This window comes from Vanacampus margaritifer, chromosome 11 (genome assembly GCF_051991255.1).
Source record: "Vanacampus margaritifer isolate UIUO_Vmar chromosome 11, RoL_Vmar_1.0, whole genome shotgun sequence".
Taxonomy (NCBI): Eukaryota; Metazoa; Chordata; class Actinopteri; order Syngnathiformes; family Syngnathidae; genus Vanacampus; species Vanacampus margaritifer.
This window is the reverse complement of record NC_135442.1, coordinates 19,727,339-19,751,448: the sequence shown is the minus strand read 5'-3', so window position 1 is coordinate 19,751,448 and position 24,110 is coordinate 19,727,339. Positions and strand designations below refer to the sequence as shown.

Here is a 24,110-nt window from a genome sequence, read left to right as displayed (position 1 = left end):
AATACAGAAAACTAATATCAAGTTAATGAGCCATTTGTAAAACATAATTGTTGTAAAGTACTTCAAATTCTCAATTAACTTTTTCAGCAGTGTATAAAGAACTTTGTATGTCAGCACCCCATGTAGTACACTGTTCCCGGCTGTACAGTATTGCGTCTTTTGCGCCACTGCTATATGGCAGATTTTTAAGTCATTATTTTAAATAGGTGTTTACAGTGTTCAGGCAAGTACAAAGTTTAGAGTTGTACTTTGTGAGTGTAGAGCCATGTTGTGCCGCAAAATGCCAGGCATCACTGGTCTATTGGAAGAGATGAAGTATAATTACTGTAAAAGCAAACTGAAGAGTTTTAATATTAATACTCCCACAAAACAGAGAAAATATATGCCTGTAAGCATTGCTATATATATGCTCTGTTTTTTTTGTGTATGTTGCTTGTTGCTCCGTGTGTGTAAAGTAGCAGTCATTTGAAGGTTTGTAATTATAGTGACATCTATACTAATTTACATTAGCATATGGCACATATGGTGTTTCAAAATATATGTTAGCATTAAGTTAGCGTATGTTCAATAGATGAAATTATGTGGCTTGGTTGAACGTTTTGTGGTTTGAATATAGAATACTATGCTCAGTTGTCTTTTGTTTTATGTCAGTTTACAGTAAACGTCTACTTGGGTTGACCACATTTTCAAATTTACAACCCGGGACACTATAATGGTCTCTTTGCACAAATCCGCTACTTCCTGAAATCAATACCACTCCTTCATTTCCGGTCTTTCGTGAGTGGACATACTGATTATTCCAGGTGTGCTTGACCTCAGTAACCATAACGACAATGGCCAGACACACCTGGATTAATCAGTTTCAATCATTAAAGAGAGGAAACAAAAGAGTGGTGTTAATTTAGGAAGTATCTAGTCGAGCTGTGCAAAGAGCCCATTTAGCTGAAAATCTAATATACAATAAATTCTTACCAGGAACTATTTACTGTATAACAAATTGAATCACTAGTCAATCTGGTGACCGGTGGTTGTGTTATATTACTTTAGCTAATGCTAAATGCTATCTTGGATGACAGTTCAACAGCGCACCGTTATCCAACCATTTTTTGCGCTGCCCCCGCCCGAACGCTCATTTCACATTCTGTCTGATTACATTTCCAATGATTCTTAGACACGGAAGCAGGAAGTTGTTCCGGTATGTCACAAACGTGAATGTGAAATAAATAGGGAGGAATTTAACAGTTAAAGTCCTTTTAAATTGGTTTATTGTATGAATTGCTATAACAATAACAATGGCCCAAACAATTGGTTTGCTGACTGGACTAAAACAAACAAACAAACAAACAAAAAGGAGATACCAGGACAGTACCTCCGTAAAAAAAAAAAGGACAAAACAATGGGGCTATCAAAATCTGCTGCAACTTGAGGGACACAACGCTCAAAATCGGGACTGTCCCTGACCTCATGGTCACCCTATTTCTACAGACCACACGGAGGCAAGCATCTTTGTCTCTTATTTGCAAAACTGAGTGAGAATAAGAACAGGAATACTTTTAAGGAGTACTTTTACAATATTTTCTAATCAGTGTGTTTAAAGCTATGAAAATTTTACTTTTCATATGGCTGAAGAGAGATTTTCACCAATTACGAATGTGTCTGGAACGTATCCCCTGCGATGAACATGCGTAAAACTCTTCATCAAACAACATTTTGGCCTAGGAATTGTGTGTGTTCGACAACGGGATTACGCTGGCGTGACGGCATCTTCCCTCATTCCTGCCAGAGGTCAAACAAAGCGGCTGTTATAAGTGCATCGAATGACTTCCAGATTTGGGAAACAACGTGTGTGACCGTCTCATTCCTCAGGGCGTCTCTCTCGCTCTCCTGGGCTTGTCGAACCCACACATCGAAAGTTGGCATCTGCCACTGAAACCACTTGCATTTTCATGGGAGAGTCATCGTTCATGTCTTTCTCATGACATTTCTTTGGGGAGGGGGGTGCTAGGTGTGTGTGTTGTGTGTCATGAATGAACTTTGAAAAAGTACTGATCCCACGTGTGACATCATGCTAACGACACACATCAAATAAACATTTAACGGGGCAGGGAGGTCAACACACCATGAAATGAAGCCAGTGGTGGCCATGTTGTTTCTGGAGGGTGACGATGTGACATTTTTGGCTCTTGACAATGATGTAAAAAGCGCCCACATGCAGCAACATGAGACACATCGTTGGATGACTGGCAACATGCACTGCAGGGGATAGGAGTGGCTTAGGCGTGCTTGGGTGGCTGAAGAATGACACAAAACACCAGACTTTGCAATGGAAGATCCTTGTTTGATTCCTTCACGTTGCTAACTGTGAGTCAAGTGTGTTAACTGTTACGGAAAATGGTTTGAAATTTCCAGTAATTACTGTCAGAAGTGGCAAAAGTACTCACATTCGGTACCCTGTTTTCCCGCCTATAACATCCTAAAATCACAAAATCTTGCAATCGAGATTGACTTCACCATTGTCAATTTACATTTCTTTTTGTGTCGTATCATTCGTTGTCCTCAGAGGTTGAAAAGTAACAAGCTCATTTAGAAAATGAGTAGAAGCTACAAATATCTGTTTTCAAATGTATGGTCTACAAGTAAAAATTTGTGTTTGTACTTCATTACTGCCCACCACTGTTCTAATATACAATGAAAACGGTAACGTTCAACACAATGGACTCCATTTTCGTAGCTATGAAATGCATCATAAGATTTAAATAACACAGTTACGTCAACCGTCAAACTATTTCATTTTAATGGGATGAATGTTGGATGACTAAAATTTAGCTAATGTTCTTAATTTAATACTACATTACAGAGTTGTGTTGAATTTACACAGTGTTATGTTGAATTAGCTCAACATTATTATTTTGAATTGACTCAACTTCATTATGTTATTAAATGTAATTTACCTGATATTGTTAAATAAAAATGATCAATTCTCATTATGTTAAATTTACTGAACACCATTATGTAATATTTATTTAGCACTATTTTTCCTCGATTTACAAAAAATTGTAGCACTTTTCCACCTATTACAAGTAGCCCTGGATGCAAAATGCAGTTCGAGGCTGCCTCAACGTCGGGTTGACGTTTGACTCCACTCACACGGATTTTTCAAAATGGTTTAAACTATTTTTTCTCCAACAAAATTACCAGATTTAATGATGCGCCATCTTATGACGTAAAGTTATTTTTTTTTAAACACATTATAGAGCATCGACAATTACAAACACTCAAGCCTCAGTCAGCCGGGGTGGGGCTAACTAAACGGTTTGAGGAAGAGGCGGAAGTGATGTACTACATGTGTCACGGCTTGAGAAGGGCGGACCCAGATGCAGTGAGGAAGGCGAGCCACGGCAGGGATGCGGATAACTTTGATTTAATGTGGCGATAAACGCAAACACAAAATCACGCACACAGGCGGACAAAAATAAACACAAACTCACGCACACAGGCGGATAGCAAACAAACTCAAAATCACGCACACAGGCGGACGAAAACAAACAAACTCACGCGCACAGGCGGATCACAAACAAAACTCAAAAGCACGCACAGTGGCGGCAAAAGGGTAAATCATGGGCAGCAGGAGAAAACTTGTAAGACGAGTACAGTCAGGTCAAGAGAGGGGCGTCTCGGGGTAATCACCCGATACTCCTTGCTGTGTCCATCAGGCTTTTATTGAGGTCTGATTGCATGATGGGCAGCAGGTGTGTATGGTGGGTGGAGCCCACCAGCTGACCCAAATCATGACAGTACCCCCCCTTAACGACGCCCCTAGGCGGACCACCCGGCGCCGATGGGTGTGCTAAATGGAAATCCTGAACGAGGGACTGGTCCAATATCCAGGAGCGGGGAACCCACTGGTGGTCCTCGGGTCCGTACCCCTCCCAATCGACCAGATACTGAAACCCTCTGCCCCGCTTTCGAGAGTCCAGAATGTCCCTTACTGTGTACACCGGCTGCCCCCCCCACGACCCGGGAAGGCGGCGGGGGCGCGGTCGGCGGGCACAAGGGGCTGGCAGAGACAGGCTTAAGCAGGGACGTGTGGAACACTGGGTGTACCTTGAGAGTAGGGGGCAGGTTGAGCCGGACCGCTACCGGGTTGACCATAGCGTTGACCTCAAACGGGCCGATGAACCGCGGCCCCAGCTTCCTTGAACTCCCCGCCAACTGTAGGTCCCTAGTTGAGAGCCACACCTTCTGACCCGGTCGGTACAGCGGTGCCGGAACCCGGTGCCTGTCCGCGAGCCGCTTGTTGCGGTCCGAGGTGCGGCACAGGGCCTTCCTAGTGTCTTGCCAAACCCTGCGAGCCCGGCGGAGGTGGGTCTGGACTGAGGGAATGGCAACACCGCCCTCCTGGGAAGGAAACAAGGGGGGTTGATAGCCACAGGCCGCGTTGAACGGGGACAGGCCTGTGGCCGAGCACTCGAGAGTGTTGTGGGCGTATTCGACCCAAGGGAGGTGGGACGCCCACGAGGAAGGGTGCTGATGGCACACACATCGAAGTGCTGCCTCCAAATCCTGGTTGGCACGCTCCGTCTGCCCATTGGATTGGGGGTGGTAGCCCGACGACAGGCTAGCCGTAGCCCCCAAGGACTTGCAAAAGGCCTTCCAAACCCGGGACACGAACTGGGGCCCCCTGTCGGAGACGAGGTCCGCTGGAATCCCGTGGATCCTGAAAACGTCTTTTATCAGGATATCCGCCGTTTGTAGCGAGGTGGGCAATTTGGGCAGGGCGATAAAGTGGGCCATCTTTGAAAACCGGTCCACCACCGTCAGGATTACCGACCGCCCGTTGGAAGTAGGTAGTCCGGTAATGAAATCCAGGGCCACATGCGACCAAGGACGGTGGGGAATGGGCAGGGGTCGGAGCTGGCCGGATGGCTTCAGGCGGGAGGACTTATTACGGGCACACACCGTGCAGGACGTGACATAGTCCTGGACGTCCTTGCGCAGCCCAGGCCACCAAAATCTCTGTGCTACCAAGGACAGCGTGCGACCCACCCCAGGGTGACATGCTACCTTCGACGCATGCCCCCACTGCAGCACTTCCTGCCGAAGGTGTGTGGGCACGAACAACTTTTCTTCAGGGCACGCGACCGGGGTCTGCGTGTCGTCCGCTGCATCCGCCACCTTCCGCTCCACTTCCCACCGGAGGGCTCCCAATACTCTGTCCTCCGGGACAATGGTTTCGGGTGGAGACCCCTCGGCGGCTGGACTGTGTATTCGGGACAAGGCGTCCGGCTTGGTGTTCCGGGCTCCTGGTCGGTAGGTGATGGTGTAATTAAATCTGGTTAGGAACAGGGCCCAGCGTGCCTGGCGGGGATTCAGCCTTCGGGCGGACCGGAGGTACGCCAAGTTTTTGTGGTCAGAAAAAATCTGGAAAGGTTCCGCCGCGCCCTCCAGCCAGTGCCGCCACTCCTGCAACGCAAGGATAACGGCCAGCAGCTCCCGGTTGCCCACGTCGTAGTTGCGCTCAGCCTGGTTGAGCCGGCGCGAGAAGAAGGCGCATGGGTGTAGCCTCTGGTCCTCCGGTGACCGTTGGGATAACACTGCCCCCACTCCTGTCTCTGAAGCGTCGACCTCGACGATAAAGGGAAGAGTCTCATCGGGGTGTGTCAACACCGGGGAACGCGAAAATAATACTTTTAAATTGACGAATGCGGCCTCTGCCTGTTGGGTCCAAACAAACGGAATTTTGGTGGATGTCAGTCTCGTTAGTGGTTCCGCTTTTAAGCTGTAGTTGCGAACGAATCGACGGTAGAAGTTTGCGAATCCAAGGAACCTCTGTAGGTGTTTCCTGGATGTGGGAGTGGGCCACTCGACCACGGCCTGGATCTTCGCTGGGTCGGCTCTCAATCGACCCTTCTCCACAATGTAGCCGAGGAATTGGACTGAACTGGCGTGAAACTCACATTTTTCGGCTTTTACATACAGCCGGTTTTCCAGCAGTCGTTCCAGGACCAGCCGAACATGTTGTCGATGTTCGGTTTGATTTCTTGAAAAAATCAAAATGTCGTCCAGGTAAACAAAACAAAAATGATTGAGCATGTCGCGCAGGACGTCATTAATGAATCCCTGGAATACGGCGGGAGCGTTTGAGAGGCCAAACGGCATCACCAAGTACTCAAAATGCCCAATAGGTGTTTTAAATGCTGTCTTCCACTCATTGCCCTCCCTTATCCTCACTAGATGGTAGGCACTGCGAAGGTCCAGTTTGGTGAATACCGTGGCTGAATGTAAGAGAGCAAACGCTGAGTCCATTAGCGGCAACGGATATTTGTTCTTGATAGTTATGTCGTTCAGACCACGGAAATCGATGCACGGGCGTAGGGTCTTGTCTTTCTTTTCCACGAAGAAGAACCCCGCCCCTAGCGGTGACTTGGAAGGCCGAATCAGTCCGGCCGCCAGGGACGTGGTGAGGTACTCCGTGAGGGCTTGACGTTCCGGCTTGGCGATCTGATATAGGCGTGTACCAGGCAGCGGTGCCCCAGGAACCAGTTCTATTGCGCAGTCATAAGGTCGATGTGGAGGGAGAGACATGGCCCGGTCCTTGCTAAACACCTCCCGCAAGTCGTGGTATTCTGCCGGTACCTCATCCAGGTTAATCTCCTCTAACGTGACTTTGGCTGGGCCACGGTGATCATCCACTGCTGACTGCAGGCAATGCGAGTGACAGAAAACACTCCATCTCTCCACCCTGGGAATGCCCCAGTTAATGTCCGGGTTATGCCTGGCCAGCCAAGTCAGGCCCAGGACCACTGGGGCCGACCGGGACGGCATAATGAGGAACTGAACGGTTTCCACGTGGTTCCCCGATAGACGCATCTGTAGGCTCTCCGTTCGGTGTGAAATCACACCCAGGGTGCGCCCGTCGAGGTCGCGCATCTCCTTGGCTCTCTTGAGTTCAACCACCGGGCATTTCAGGATGTCCACCATCCTCGGGTCAATAATGCATTCATCCGACCCTGAATCCACCAGAGCCGTCATCCTAGCGTTTACCCCCGCCCATGTCATCTCTCCTGAGACTAGTAGTCTCCTTGGGTTACCTTGGAATGGGATGGTTGGGGCTGGAACAGGTGCGACGTGCCTGTGTCTCTCAGGCCGCCTCCCACACTTGGCCGCTAGGTGTCTCCACCGGTCCGTGTGCTCCGTTGCCGAGAGCCGCTCTCCTCCCAGCTGCAAAGGCTCCGCGCCATCTCTGGCAGGCGCGCGTCGCCATGAAGCGTTGGGAGGCGGGGTGTCGACGAAGCGCCCCGCGGACGTGGCCGACACCAGCTGAGCAGATGTCTCCGTTGCCTCCGGTCGTCGCTCCTCCTCCTCCCGTTCCCGCCGTCGCTCCCGCAACCGGCTATCCAACCGGATGGCCAAGCCGATGAGCTCCTCCAGCGTGGACGTCTCGTCCCGTGCCGCCAGCTCATCCTTAATCCGCGGGTTTAGTCCCTGCCGGAAAATTCCACACAGCACCGCGTCGCAGTAACCACTCTCGGCGGCCAAAACCCGGAAAGAGATGGAGAATTCCGCCACGGAGGAGCCGGCTTGCTGGAGGTCCAGTAAGCGGCTGCCTGCTTCTTTCCCTCTTACTGGGTGGTCGAAGACATTACGGAATTCAGTCAGGAAGGCAGGAACTGAGGCTCGGAGATCCGGGTTGGTTTTGCTGGCCGCCATCGCCCATAATGCTGCCTGGCCGGACAGCAAGCTCATAATAAAAGCAACTCTGGAGCCGTCGTCCGGGAAGGTGTATGGCTGTTGGTCGAGGACCAGGCTACACTGATGAAGGAACTGGTCACACCCACCAATCTCGCCAGCGTAGCGGGGGGGATGCGGAATATTGGGTTCCCGGAAGACAAGATTGCCTGCTGATTGGGAAGTGGGGAAAACAGGAGACGCTCTGGCAGGTCGTGAGTCTTCCGCGGCCGTGGATTCTGGTCTCCGCTCCATCTTTAAGGTGAGCGATCCAATCTGTGCAGTTAGTGCCGACATCACCTCCTTTAGATCCTGGAAGTATTGCTCGTGCCGGCCGAGCAAGTGTCCATGGCTGGCCAGGACCTGGCGCGGGCTGTTGGGATCTGCGGGGTCCATAGTTGGTCGGGTGATTCTGTCACGGCTTGAGAAGGGCGGACCCAGATGCAGTGAGGAAGGCGAGCCACGGCAGGGATGCGGATAACTTTGATTTAATGTGGCGATAAACGCAAACACAAAATCACGCACACAGGCGGACAAAAATAAACACAAACTCACGCACACAGGCGGATAGCAAACAAACTCAAAATCACGCACACAGGCGGACGAAAACAAACACAAACTCACGCGCACAGGCGGATCACAAACAAAACTCAAAAGCACGCACAGTGGCGGCAAAAGGGTAAATCATGGGCAGCAGGAGAAAACTTGTAAGACGAGTACAGTCAGGTCAAGAGAGCGGCGTCTCGGGGTAATCACCCGACACTCCTTGCTGTGTCCATCAGGCTTTTATTGAGGTCTGATTGCATGATGGGCAGCAGGTGTGTATGGTGGGTGGAGCCCACCAGCTGACCCAAATCATGACAACATGTCCCCAGCAGATAGCACATCGCTGGACGGTTGAGGTTAGTATTTAGGTTTCGGTCAGTTTTTAATTTTCGTTGTTCAATACAGTGTTCAAGACATAATGTAATCGTTATGTGGTAGGGCTAAGGTTATGGTTAGGATTAGGGTTAGGGTTAGGTTTAACAACAAAGAAAGAAAGAAGGCGCTTCGAGGTCGAAAATCTGTGTGGGCGGAGTCAAACGTTTAGGTCTACCCGACATTGAGGCACGCCTCGAACTGCGCTCTCCATCCAGGGCTTACTCACCTATTAAAGCAAAATCAAGGCATATAAAATTTTGCTTCACACTTACTTCCTATTGACTTACTGATGGAGCAGCATCAGGGTGCTCAGTATCTGGCTTAAGGACACTGCATCATGGTTACTCAAGAGTCAGGTTTCAAACCTACAACCACTGGCTCGGGGGATGACATCTCTACCACTGACCTATGCCATTCTATTGCAATCACATATGTTATACTTAACACAAATTAGTTTAGAGAGCAAAACGCGCCAAACACTGTCCTAAAATGCTTGATGTGTTTGTCTGTGTTTGTGCCTGTCAGGCTGTTTGTCCATCTGCAGCAAATGGTCAAATCTGTATTGGACTAGAAATTTGAAAAAACAAAGTTTTTGCATCATACATTTGGCCATTTGCTGCTGATGCATTTCTTTGAGAGCAGTATTCCAGCCAAGATGTAACAAAAGCATTTCCACGTGCCGCTGAGAAAGGACGGGCTTTAGATAGGGCGCCATGGAGCCCAAATCACCAAGATGGGCCACTGGGATGAAAGACTTTAAGTTCTGTTTTATTTTTGTTAAAGTTAAAACAATTGAGTGCCATCCAGGCTTTTATTTCCCCCAAACAGGAAAAAAGTGGCTTGAATTAGAAAGTGTCATTTTTGCTCAGCGGGACAAAGATTTGACTGTCATCCGCACAGCAGTAAAAAGAAACCCCATGTTTTCTAAAGATAGAGCCCAGGGACAATGAATACAATGAAAACAGGAGTGGCCCCAAAATAGAACCCTGTGGAACACCATATGACAGTGGGACATTGTGGGACTCAGAGCACCCACGGCCAACACAAAGTTCTTCAACCACCCTGATTTTAATGGGATTGAGGGGAGACACTTTGACTGGGAGTTGGCTGTGTTTTAAACAAACACCCTTTTCTACTTGTTCCAGTCAAACAAAATACAAAAAAAGAAAGAAAAGAAAACTCCACTCATGCATACAGTTAAATTGAGTCGTTTTACTTTGATATATTTTCATTTTACAGTATAGTCTTTTTACAAAATTTTTATCAAAATTGAGATTGTGACCTCAAACATTGCCTGTTCCCCTAATATTTAATAGCCTTGATTTCCTGCAATTTCACATCAATTTGAAATGCTTTCCAACTAGGCCATTTGCATCTGAGGCAAATTGTTGTAAGATGTTTTGCCTAATTGACGTCATGACTGTAAAACATTGTGAACAGTCTGGACAATATCACAAGTGGGCTGGCACTGGGTGTGCTGTTTTTAGAGGGTGTGGTTGTGTTCAGTCATAACTGTCCTGAAATGATGTGAAGTCACACATGTTTCTGGACAAAAAAAGTGAGTTCTACTGTCCAGATTGGCCCTGTGGATTCCTCCAGATGCACTTAACACATGGAAATGATTGGCTATGGAGGGGACGTTTGTTTCAAGGGTCTTTTTTTTTTGTAACTATAATTCATCCAGACTATTCTGAATGACTGGCTAGCATGATGTAACATGCATAATCTCTAAAGACATTATACTGTGAAAAATACAGGTCTTCAATCAAACATGAACTAGGGAACAAGTCATTGCCAAATATTTCTATTAAATTAAAAAGAAAAAAGATGAACCAACTAAATGTATAGAAGTGATGGTGAATCCGCTCACTTCCCAGCAGATGCTCAGCAGAATCCTTAAGACACAAATGCTAACTAAGGGCTCAGCTTGCAAATGTCACATGACCTAACACAGAAAGCAGGTGAGCTCTGATGGTCGTTTTTTTTTAATTTTTTTTTGGTGCACTCACACACATATATGGTCTTCCAGGCGGGGTAGGCAAACTCATGCCAAGTCGCCAACCTGCACCGAAGGCAAGGCAACGGTAACCACACCACGGTACCTGAGCCTTTAGGCATTGTGATGTCATTTTCGGTCGACAGCAAGTGGCAAAATGTTATTACCAAATCCAGTCCAACTGCAAAGTTGGTTCTACGCATGCTCAACTGGAACTCCAATGTACACTTTACAGCACTCAAATGCCTAATTGGTTATAACTGCCTGATTGATTCCACGTGTGTGCGATATTATGAAATACATTGAGTTTACGTTATTTTATCTTTTAAAGGTTTAAAATTATTTTATTTTTAACACACCGGTACGCACACAAGAGAGGGACGGAGCTGTCAACTGATCACCACCTGGTTGTGTGTTGGCTCCGATGACGGGGTAAGATGCTGGTCCGACCAGGCAGACCTAAACGTATTGTGAGGGTCTGCTGGGAACGTCTGTCAGAATCCCCTGTCAGAAAGAGTTTCAACACCCACCTCTGGCAGAACTTCGCCCTTATCCCGGGGTAGGCGGGGGACATTGAGTCCGAGTGCACAATGCTCCGTGCTTCCATTGTTGAGGTGGCCGATCGGAGCTGTGGCCGTAAGGTGGTTGGTGCCTGTCGTGGCGGCAATCCTCGAACCCGCTGGTGGACACCAGCGGTAAGGAATGCCGTCAAGCTGAAGAAGGAGTCCTATTGGGCCTTTTTGGCCAGTCGGACTCCGGAGGCTGCTGACAGGTATCGGCTGGCCAAGCGGAATGCAGCTTCGGCGGTCACTGAGGCAAAAACTCGGACATGGGAGGAGTTCGGTGAGGCCATGGACTTCTGGACGGCTTCGAAGAAATTCTTGTCCACCATCTGGTGTCTCAGGAGGGGAAAGCAGTGCAGCATTAACACTGTGTATAGTGGAGATGGGGTGCTGCTGACCTCGACTCGGGACATTGTGAATCGGTGGGGAGAAATACTTCGAAGATCTCCTCAATTCCACCGACACGTCTTCCTTTTAGGAAGCAGGGTCTGGGTCTATCTCTGGGGTCGAAGTCACTGAGGTGGTTGGAAAGCTCCTCGGTGGCAGGGCCCCGGGGGTGGATGAGATCCACCCGGAGTTCCTACGGGCTCTGGATGTTGTGGGGCTTTCGTGGTTGACACGCCTCTACAACATCGCATGGACATCGCGGACAGTGCCTCTGGATTGGCAGACCAGGGTGGTGGTCCCCCTTTTTTAAGAAGGGGGACCGGAGGGTGTGTTCTAACTATAGAGGGATCACACTCCTCAGCCTCCCTGGTAAGGTCTATTCAGGGGTGCTGGAGAGGAGGGTCCATCGGAAAGTCGAATCTCGGATTCAGGAGTAGCAGTGTGGTTTTCGTCCCGGCCGTGGAACAGTGGACCAGCTCTACACCCTCGGCAGGGTCCTCGAGGGTGCATGGGAGTTCGCCCAACCATTCCACATGTGCTTTGTGGACTTGGAGAAGGCATGTCCCTCGGGGAGTCCTGTGGGGTGTGCTTCGGGAGTACGGGGTACTGAGCCCCCTGATACGGGCTGTTTACTCCTTGTACGACCGATGTCAGAGTTTGGTCCACATTGCCAGCAGTGCTGCTTTTTGCAGATGATGTGGTGCTGTTGGCTTCTTCAAGCCGTGATCTCCACCTCTTACTGGAGCGGTTCGCGCCCGAGTGTGAAGCGGCCTCTGCCTGGTGCGGACACAGCAGATGTTGGTAGGGCTGTACAGATCGATCTAAGTATCGATATAATTGATACTAATGTGAGCACCAGTAACAGATCGATAGTTTGCATGTATTTATTTTGGTTTCTCATGGGTCCCTCGCTCCTTTGTTGCATATGCGCATGTGCCGGCCTGCCAATGACAGCGGTGGGCGGCACTGGCGGTAACAAATAATATTTTTTTACAGTGAATGTCATTGTTCGTTTCAGCTTTTCCACATACTAATTGAACTAGGTATTAGTGTAGCATTACATGTAAGTATCGTTTATGTAATGTGACGAGACTAGAGGAACTTCAGTGGCCGACTTTTCTTTAAGTGCAGAAAAGTGACGGGGACTAAGAATATGAAGATTATTACTACATTGCAAATTTAAATAATAGGCCTGGTATGTTTCCGTTGAGGATATTATATGGGGTAGATGCCACGGACTTCCGACTTCCGGGTTTCACACATCAGTGCCATTTCCGGCCACTGCTGGCCCCGTTCCAAAACTCGCACCCCCACCCCTGCGCCCCACAACCGCGCCGGCGTCTCCGCTCTCTGAAATGCTTCGGACAACTGAGACAGACACACTACACACTCGAACCCGTCGACGGGAACCCCCAACTGACACAGCCTACACGTCGCAAACCAGAACTGGAAACAAAGCTGATGTGTGAAACCCAGAAGTTGGAAGTCCCGCCTCTTCCCTGGCATATACCCCATTATGGACCCCATTCAACAGGAAAGTGTAATCTGCACAAAAAAAAAAGTTATTTAATAGGACAAATGATTTAAAATACCATAATATTTTGTGAAACTAAAAGTACTTGGTATCAGTATCAGCGATATTGGCCCAGTATTTACTTGGTCTTGATCGATACCAAAATTTCAATTATCGTACAGCTCTTCACCCACCGATTCGAATCATGTTGTAAGGTGTGTGTGACTTAACCATTGTTACAATACATTATAGAATTTTAGAACAATACTTACCACATAATGACCATATTTATAATTTCATACGGATTATGATAAAAATGCAAAATCTTGTGGCCAACATGTAGCACTGACAAGCATTACATACCGCGTCGGGTATGGTAGAACTTAAAATGAGTTTGTGCCCGAGTCCCAATTATTCTCTTCATTGTTGTTCACGTCCTCTTCCAACTGTCATTTTTGGTGAGATTTTACTCCCAAGTTGGTTCGAATTCATCGCGCTAGGTGCAGTAGGCACGTTCTTGAAAAAACACTGCAGAAGAAACTAGAATAACTCTTAATAAAATTATTGATCTTCTGTTCCTGTATTACTGCTTAACTTTGTTCTTTATGTTGTTCATTGTAAAGAACTTACTTTGCTTCTCACTTTGTAATTTGTAATACAATTTTATTTTTGCTATTATTTATACTTTATTAATATTATACCTTGATTTTTTTACTCCATCCTGTCTGGCTCATGAGTTTTAAATTCACGATGTTTTATTATTCGTCAGATTTTATTTAAAGGTGTATTCAAGGATTTTCTCAAAAAGTAGAAGCCAAGCGTCCGTTAGTCACTTTTTTAGAAAATGCGTATGCAAAAGACCATCCTACCAGCTCTCCTGCTCGTCCGGGGGAAACGCCTATCAATCGGGATCTGTGGAGCTACAGCGATGAATGGCTGAGTCCGAAGCTCACCGGCTACATGCTACAAACACTCAAAGTGCGCATGCGCAGCTAGGAAGGAGCATGCACAACATCATTATGTTAGATTGATTGACAGGATCCAGAACCAACCGTCAAATCTACCCGGAAGACGCAGCAATAAAAGATCCTTGAATACACCTTTAATGGAAAAATATCTGTTAAAGTGAATGTTCGTTTTTTTTAAATTACCCTTTTATGACTGCAAACAACAAAACAAAAGTACCGAAAATTGGTACTGTTCGCTATCGGTATTGATAACCCGGTTCTGACATTTGGACATTCGGTTCAAATGCGAAAGGTTGTTTTTTCAACATCCATCCATGGTCCGATAAATGTTGCAAAGACGTACACATTTTCGCAAACTGTTTTTCTTGACCCCATAAAATTTGGAACATTTAAATTTGCCATCCCTTTGGCTGTACAGTACCACATCATTTGCAGAGGCAGAGATGCAACAGTACGTTTACACGAGGCAACCAAACCAGAACCCCTCAATGCCTCGGCTCCGCCTAGTTATTCTGTTGATAAAAGTTATGAACAGAATCGGTGACAAAGGGCAGCCTTGGCGGAGTCCAACCCTCACTGGAAACAAATCTGACTTACTGACTTACTGGCAATGCGGACCAAACTGATACAGGAACCAAACAGCCCATATCAGGGGGTTCAGTACCTCATCCTGCCAAAGCACTCTCCACAGAACTCCCCCGAGGGACAAGGTTGAATGCCTTCTCCAAGTCCACAAAACACATGAAGACTCGTTGGGCGAACTCCCATACACCCTCGAGGACCCTGCCAAGTGTGTAGAGCTGGTCCATTGTTTCCGGGACTAAAACCACACTGGTCCTCCTGAAGCCGAGATTCGACTTCCCAACGGAACCCCCTCGCCAGCACCCCTGAATAGACCTTACCAGGGAGCCTGAGGAGTGTGGTCCATCTATAATAACTTGGAAGTTAACAAACCTTCCAGTCGCACGTCATAAAACATCACCTGTCCCCGATGTCTACACAATGTTGGTAAATGGTAATCCCTTGAAATAATAACCATAATTATTAATTATGATTATTATTATTAAAATAACCTGTAATCTGATTGTGTGTGTCCCCCTGTAGACTACAGTAACGGAATAGTTACGTTTTTTTGGTATTCTGAATACATAACACTGGTAGGCTACATGCCTGCCGATAATTTAGTTCCAAGGATTATTGGGACGCACAAACCCCTCTAGAGTCCACTAAGGTAAGGTGACGTTTTACGGCGGGGTCCACAAACACAATATTAATCAGAATGCCGTTTAATAATGTAGACTAGAGAACATTTTCGAGTTCACTTCCCCTTTAACCACATACGGCATACGCAGACTTTACAGTATTTTTTATTTTCCTACTCCAATGTAACGGCTAATAAGAACAATAAATGCATCCAGTAAATATCAAAGGAAACTGTTTGAGTAACTATTTTCTCGGAAGAAATGTTATTCTGGAGATAAAATTCCGTTAAAGATGGACTTTGATTGGCTGAGTTGTCACGTGGAAGTATTCCAAGGCATGTAATTAGGCTGTGAATTTCCTGTGCGCAAACATCGAAATGAAATCAAAGTGAATGCATTAAAGTGTTGAACAGAAAACAACGTGTCGGTTAGGTCACGCGTTGAATGAAGCAATGAATTATAGATCATGATGCATAAAATGGATATATTACATAACATTAGGCAGACGATAACAGACGAGGTGGCCGAGTGGTTAAGGCGATGGACTGCTAATCCATTGTGCTCTGCACGCGTGGGTTCGAATCCCATCCTCGTCGATTATTTTTCTGAAAGGCAGCCATCTTTTATCTTCTTGTTTTATAAATATAACCGCCACTGAAATAACTAAAAAGATTCAGAACATTTCGTTACGGAGTCCTAACAATGCACACGCGTGATTTCGAATAACGTCCTCGTCATTTTTCTTTTGTGTGCTTGCTTTAAAGTTGTTAGGACTCTGTTAGGAACTGTTCGGAATTTTTTGTCTTTTCAAATCACAATGGCACCCGGACGGACTGTAAAAACATTCCTAACCAAGTCCTAACATGTCCTAACGGTGTCTTGACATCTTCCTAACATTCATTCTCCATGTTTAAAGGAAGGGAATGTGACTTAAATTGCACTTTTGAGTTTTTTTCTTCTTATTATAATTATATATATTTTAAAAGATAAATAGAACATTGTCTTCACTTATTTTATGAAACACTTTCGCCAATTAAAAAAAACAAATATATTCAACTCAAAATGTAAAAAAATAAAATAAAATAATATATAGACAGTATATATATGCCGCGGATTTTAGGAACATAACTTCAAGCCATTAATACCTTGTTGTTTACACATGGACCATGTGTAAAATAAGAATGTGTCTGCCTCATATTGCACTTAAAAGTTGTATTCCTAAATCCTAAAACGCCATATTAGACATTTTGAGTTGATTTTTTTTAAATGGGCAAAAGCGTTTTACAAAATAAATGAAGACAAAGTACTATTCATTTATTTATTTATTTTTGCTGATCCGAAAATGTCCGATCCATGACTCAAATTCGTGATCCGATCCGAACCGTGACTTTTGTGATCCGTTGCACCACTAGTAAGATCGTATACTGTTAAATTTTTATGCGTAGGAGGAATATATTTTTGAATACGACATGACTCAACCCACGAACGTATAGCTTAGCTTACAAGGTTTAGAAATTTTAAAGTAGGCCTACACGGCCTGAAGTAGCAACAAAATGGGGTAGAAACTTTTACAGAATGAGCTACCACTTTTACAGTTGGAAATACCACGTACTACTATACGGACCAAAGTAGAAACTTTTATAGAAGTAAATAGCAATAGAGTAATTATCCCCCCCCCCCCCCTTCCCCCACAAAAAAAAAAAAAAACACTGTCAGGAGTTGCTGTAGCGTTTACCGTAATTGTTACCGACTCGTCGTAATTAATATTATTAGTTACTGACGCGTGGGATATATTATTATTATTTTTTATTAAATGGAATGGACTGCTATTTAAATACTGCTTTTTTAGCTATTACAAGTGCTACTACTAAAAGTCCTATTACTATACTACTACTACTACTATTGCTACAAGTACTACATGCGTCTTTCCACCTTGCAAGAGTCAGCAGTCCCATTCAAAATTTCCGCGGGAATTTTTCTAGTTATTATTATTGTTGTTATGTAGGGTGAGGATCGCGCGCGCGCGTGTGCGTGTGTGTGTCGGGGAGGGCATGAGTGGGGTGGGGTGGGGTGGTCACTTTACCAATAGTAAATTTAGGTTGTGCTTTGTTGTCCCCTCACTCCCCTTCCTGGTCAAAGTGTCTGCATTTATTTTAATTTATTATTTTTTGAAACATGGGGACTACATCGAAACTCCAGAAAGAAAGTTCCAGATTTATCACACCCAGCCCGAGCCGGGATTCGAACCTGTGAATTGTTCCTCTTTCTTTCTCTCCTTTCCCTAGTAGGAACCAGTTTGAACTGTTAGGACTTCGTTAGGAAATGCTATGACTTGGTTAGGAATGTTTTTACAGTCCGTCCGGGTGCCATTGGATTAACTGTATCATATGTCATTGAACAATTTGACTTTAATATGAGACATAACAGCTAGTAGGGGATGTGACTGTCCACTGGATGGCAGCAAAGGGCAACTATCAATAGGAACCAATTTTTTTAAAGCATCTTCATTACAGTAACTTATTTTAGTTAGGTGTTATGTGACTTGCTGTGGTGACCTCTGATCGGACTAGTCGAAAGTCACATGATTGAAATTGTTTGAAAATGAAGGCTGAAAATGAGTTTTCTAGCCAAACAAAGCTTTTGTTTGACACACAACACTCAATGACAATAGCAGCATTGAACACTCGGGGATCAGACCAGTTTTTTTTTTTTTTTTTTTTGTCAATTGGCGTGTGAGAAAATAGCTCTTGTCAGGGATATTGAAGCGTATAAAATTGCAACGTAAAAGTGATGGTATTAGGAGGTGCATAACGTCGGTAAGCATACAGCTGACGTTAAACCACTAACTACTATAAGGAGTTTATTGACCCCCGCTGTCACTTTCGCATCCTCTTAAAAAAAAAGAAGGGATATTTAAGGCTCCACGACAAGTGTGTGTTCAGCAGATAAAGATAAGCCAATGTAGACGTTGCACACAGGAAGCAAAATTTTAAATTAGGAAACCAGGTCACACTTTATCCAACTGGAGAGGATTCACCCACACGGCTATCAAGTGTGTGACATGAAAGGAGTAAAATAAAAAATCCTGTGCAAGGCTAGATCTGTCAATGACATACTGTATTTTTTTGAATGCATCACATTATCTTTGAATGCCAGTGACTTTTATTAAATACAGTGGGGCCTCTGAAGACCAAAAATTCTTGGGTATCAACCCAAATGTCTCATTAAAAAAACACGTCTCTTAACTCATTCCCTGCCATTATTGGCTATAGACGTCAAAAATTAATTTGAACTATTTCTATTAGTTTCACATTTTTTCCACTTTTGTTGGCAAGAGTATGAAAACCTAGATTTTTCTTGTTGTACTTTTAAAACAGATATACATTTTTTGATTAATCGTGAGTTAATTATTGAAGTCATGCGATTAATTACAATTAAAAAATGTAATCGTCTGACGCCCCTGATTTTTAATAGTCTTTTCTTTCTTTTTTTTTTAATTAGGCGCATCAGGCGATTAAAATTTTTAATTGTAATTAATCAAATGACTTCACTAGTTAACTCGATTAATCACGTATTTTATATCTGTTCTAAATGTACAATACATTTTTTTCTAGGTTTTCATACTCTTAACAAAAGTGGGAGAAAAAAAAAAGTGAAACTAATAGAAAAAGTGCAAATGAATTTTTGACGTCTATAGCCGTCAATGGCAGTAAATGAGTTTAAAAACAAAAACAAACTTTGGCTACACAAGACCTCATCGTATCCTGGGACAGAAGCACAGAACATAGAACAAAATTAAAAACATCCCAAAAAGGACACCGTAAAGGTTGTAAGTCCACAGAAGGCTACCTTTGTTTTCAAAATAGCACCATTGCAGACCATTCCATGGTTCTACACAAATGAACAGCACAAACAACACATCGGGATTCTTCTGAAAGAAGCTCATTTATTGTGTGGTTATGATGTGGAGTCACACAAACATGCCCGAGTCCTAATTGTGCGACTGCTTGTGCTAACACGTGTGGTCACTTACAGTCCAAACTGTGCAGTGAAACTCTTATCATACCCACTCCATATTTACATTTGATGCTCATATCACACACACACAAGTCCCTGACACTTGTGAAATTATTGGCTTGCTGTAGTAAAGGTGCAATTAAGTTATTTAAAGTTAATGGTAATATGGTTGACAGTATAAAAAAATTAAGACTTGTCTATGTGCCACTTAATCTCCTAATTTGTGATTGCAAATATTACCACTGCGGAGATAATTAAAGGAGAATTTTAATGCTGGTGAATTCATACATTTATTTTTTGTATTAAAAATCCCTGCTTGTCGGTTTGTGAAAGCAGAGGTAGGACACTGTAGTCTCCTCCCTCTTTCTGTATAAGGTCGGAGGTAGCACCAGAACGGCAAAGTAGTATGAAAGGTTGTTCTGTAATGGGTGATACACAAAGATACACGAAGATACATGAAGTGTCTGCTTATAAATCACAGCAGATCTAATCGAATCTTTTTTTTTTAAATTGACAAATCAGAAAATTTAATCTAAAGCGGTGTTGTAATCATTTATCGACACATTTCTGCTAGATGGCTGTTTTTCCACTTTTACATAATACGTTTTTCTTCCAAATATCTGAATTAGAACCAAATTTGGTGGGTCAATTATTGATCTCAATCTGTATTAAACAATATAACCTAAAAGGTGTATTTGATTTAAAATGTTCTTACTGCTCTTACATCTACTATAGTTTGAAGCCCACTTTTGTGGAAGACCTTTGGACATATGTAATTATTATTTTTATTTATTTTATTATCATCATCATCATCACTATTATTATTATTTTACAATAAATCATGTTGAATTGGACTCACCAGCTGAAATTAAAGTGAAACTGTGGCAGTGCAATAGCATGTTAAGAGGACAAACGCCTGGCTGTTTTGTTGAAAAATATAACACCGTTAAGGGCAGCAAAGGCTACCTGACTTGCAATTACATACACACGTACACACGCACACACACACACATCCTCACAAAATGTCATCTACATCTGTCTGCGTGGCTTCAGGTATGTTCAAAAACACATTTTTACCCTACTTGTGTCAGAAAACGCATAAAAATGTATTACCAGGTTGTCATGTGCTTGCCAAACCATCGGATGGCACTATCACCCGAGAACATAGCTTGTTTTAGCCGGTCAGAAAGCAGAAGAAAGCCATCCCTGTTGAAAAGGCAACCAAGTTAAATCCAAAATCTTCTTTGTTAATCAGTAAAGTTAGTTGAAATATCCAAACGTTCTGTGACCTTCTTGACAAAATGTCATTTTATTTAGTGTAGAAAAAAAAAGCTGTTGGTTGCATTTATAAAAAAAAATTAATAATAATCCAAACGTGATCTGCAGCCAGCTTAGCTTGTCGCTAACATTCAGATGTTGGCGCTTTGCTGGCCGATGCGATGAAGTCAAGCTGCTTCTCTAGAACAAGTCTTTTGTCTTCTACTTTCACTTCTGTGGCCCTGTTGAGGAAGTTCGGGAAGGCCTCCGTTCATTGTCTCCGTGTCCCCCATAAGGGTCCCTCTTGCTGGACCGGTCCTGCCGCCCCACACGCCAAGGGCTCAGTGGACCCCTCCATTGTAGGGCTTGTCGAACATATCTGTCTCGCCAAAACTGGATGAGACTGGCTGCTTGTAAAGCGGGTTGGAAGCCTGTGGAACCGGACAGAAAAAACAAAACAAAGATATCACAAAGCCAGAAATAATGACACAGAATCAGACACTATGAGAAAGAACCAAACAACCACAAACTAGCAGATACAACCAGACGAGTCAGAACCTGATAAAAGTACCCGGCTGACTATATGATACTGCTGTGGCCTACCATCTCGTATCGTGCGCGCGAGCGCGCGTTCTGGAAGCGCGAAAACTCGCGGCGGTCGTGGATGGTGATGACCAGTTTCCAGACACCGAGCAGCACCACTCCCACCAGCAGGATGCTGCCCACCACCGCCAGCAGGACCATGAGGGCGTCCGGATCCCCGCCACATTCTGACAGAGAAAACGCACGAGAAGGAAAAACAAAACACAACTTATTAGTCACAATCATTTGGATGCTTTAAATAAGTGATTTCTTTGTTACACTTTTTTTTATATAGACAATATTAGATTACAGTAGGGCTATGACTAACGATCATTTTTATTAATCAATTAATCTATTGATTATTTTGTTGATTACAGGGTTAAAAAAAAAAGTGAATATAGTTTTCATTTCCATTTGTAACAACATTCCCATTCTAACACAGGACATTATTTCAAACTTAAAAAGCACAAGCATAAACTAATTATAATTTAGTTAAAGGTTTGGTCCGTTACATTACAGAAAATAGGCAAACATAGAGATCATTGTTTTCCAAATTAAAAGTCGAAGTTTGCAAATACCTTTTTATTTTATTTTTTACAAAAGGCAAACATAATTCAGTCTACTTTCATGGAGGATTGCAGAAATGTGAGAATATTTACCGTTTAGACTAGAATTCTAAGGATCTGGACAGTTGATTTGATAATTGATTAGTTGTTGATTAATCATTGCACCTGTAGATTAGTGGCTCCCAACATTTTTGGCTCGTGTGCCACTGAAAGTTTTTTGTTATGCCACCATGGCTACAAACGAGTCCAAAAGTAAAATGTAACACAAGAGTTTAATACATGAAAATCATTTATCATTTACTTAATTTAAACATTTACTTTTTTTCATAGTCTTTTTTTAACTCAAACACAAAAATAAATAATAAGTCATTCAATCCCATGCTCCATTAGTTGCTGAAAAACTCACGTTGCTGTTTTTGTGCCAAACAATAAATAGTATTTCTTTAGCGCCATCTGGTGGCAACTTGGTGCCAAGGAACTACTGTATGTTGATTTCAACATACTGTAGTTGAATTGAGAAGCTTCATTTGGACAAAGTAGTGTTTTGCCTTTAACGTGTGGCATGCACAAGAAATTATAAACCTTTATTGGAAGGGTGTCCACTACTCAAGAACCCTCAAGTCGTTTCCTTGTACAACTCGAGTGTGGCCGTCATGTAGCACAGTGAGAAACAAGCAGATGCTCACCTGGTTCCATCAGTGCGGTGAGAACGGATTGTCCACTGGCGTGTTCCGAGTACGTGAACTTCATCACGCAGTCGTTTTCCGTCTTGTAGAGGCACAGCACGGCACCCGGCTCGTCCGTTTCTACAACGAACAAACGCCATATCACACTCGGTACACCAGAGCAAAATCTGGTATGATGTCATTCAGGTTCTTCTAAGAAAATGCAAGCTTGTGGAAAAAGTCAGCAATCAGCATGTCCTTATTTAGATGGAGGTAAGGTGAAGTCTTTCCTAGATGAATTTGGCTTTTGGCAAAAAACGGGTTACACCACCTGACTTGTCACAAGCCAATCAGAGGGAGCATATGAACTCATTTGCTCCCAAAAACGTATAAATACGTTCCATTTTAAACATTTTAAGTGTCCCAAAGACATATTCATACGTTTTCTAATGCTCGAGCATACAGAAAGCTTTGATGCAGCCTCTGACCTGAAGAGAACGGTTGAAGCAATAGTGGTTATTAGAAAAACGGCCAGCAGGTGGCAGCAGAGTATAAGAGATCAACCAGAGCCATATTGCAAAAAAGCTCCTTTCCCTAGTGTTTAAACAGATTTGTGAATAATGCTGAAACTTTGCTATATTCTAATGCAAATTGCTGCAAAACGGAAACCGATAATCGACTTTTTTTTCCTGATGAAAGAAGAGACTCTAATCTTTCTTTTAGTAGGTTCCATATTTTTATAGCAATAGAACACAATATTCTGTGGGCCTTGCAAAATCAGTCAAATTCCAGTAAAACAGCCGGGAGCGAAGGGGGTTGCTTCAGTGAAAATGGCTGCGAGTGAATGAGTTAAACAACCATTCACACTCACATTCTTATCTTATTCATGCCAAAGGGCAATTTTGAGTCGCAAATTGACTTAAATGCATGTTTTTGGCATGCACGTCTGAAACAGGAGTACTTGGGGGGGAAAACCAAACAAGCACATGAGCTGAGATCCGAATGCAGAATCTCAACTGGAACAGACGTGCTAACCACTAGGGTGCTATCCTGCCCACCAAATAGTTAACGAAAACTAACAAAATAAGTCAAACTCAAATTGAAATAACATTTTTGGTAGCAAAATAAAAATAAAAACTAAAATGGTTAAAAAAAGAAAACTATGTGAAACTTAACTAAATCGTATTTTCATAAGACTATAATTATAGTACAAATGCTTGTTTTTGTGTAATTTGATTGATTTCGTTTTTGCTGTACATTTTTTTAGCTACAGAAGAAGGAAGTGCAGTGGTTTCAGAATTATAATTTACTTTATTACACAATAGTTTGTGGCCTGTTTTCTATCATCTTGTACTTTGCTAATACTCTGTATATCTATATTTTCAAAAAGTAAAATTAATACTTAAAATTAATAAAAATGAAACTAAAATGAAGAATTAAAAAAATACAAACTACTAATAACTAACTTGCTCTAAAAACGAATTAAAACTCATTGAATAATTAAAAAAAAATCTAAAGGAAATAAAAACTAACCCTAACCCCCCCATTATAACACCGCTGCCCACATTTAGTAATTTTTACCTGTTCATTTTGACCCTAAAGAATAAACATTTACATTTCTTTTTTTTATTTTGTGAAGGAAAAAAACTGTGGTAATTTAATTGTTACATTATACACAAAATTCAAGCATTTGTTTATTGATTAACAACCATCTCAACATAACAATAGCACTCAATTATAATACA

General features: G+C 43.5%; 1 protein-coding gene and 1 non-coding gene across 3 annotated transcripts in view; one reads left to right on the top strand and one right to left on the bottom strand.

The window, feature by feature from the left end:
- The first annotated feature begins 15,792 nt into the window (after positions 1 to 15,792).
- Positions 15,793 to 15,874, top strand: trnas-gcu (transfer RNA serine (anticodon GCU)). Its single transcript has one exon. It is a non-coding gene; the product is annotated as a tRNA-Ser (tRNA).
- Positions 15,875 to 19,202: 3,328 nt separating this feature from the next.
- Positions 19,203 to 24,110, bottom strand: part of itgb5 (integrin, beta 5) — a 36,261-nt gene continuing 31,353 nt past the window's right edge. For both annotated transcript variants that reach the window (XM_077579156.1, XM_077579155.1), the window contains 3 exons: positions 22,387 to 22,506; positions 21,156 to 21,322; positions 19,203 to 20,983 (listed from right to left, as the gene is read on the bottom strand). In XM_077579156.1, coding sequence (XP_077435282.1) covers positions 20,894 to 20,983; positions 21,156 to 21,322; positions 22,387 to 22,506 — 377 coding nt within the window. In that variant the 3' untranslated portion in view covers positions 19,203 to 20,893. The remainder of the gene's footprint in view (positions 20,984 to 21,155; positions 21,323 to 22,386; positions 22,507 to 24,110) is intronic.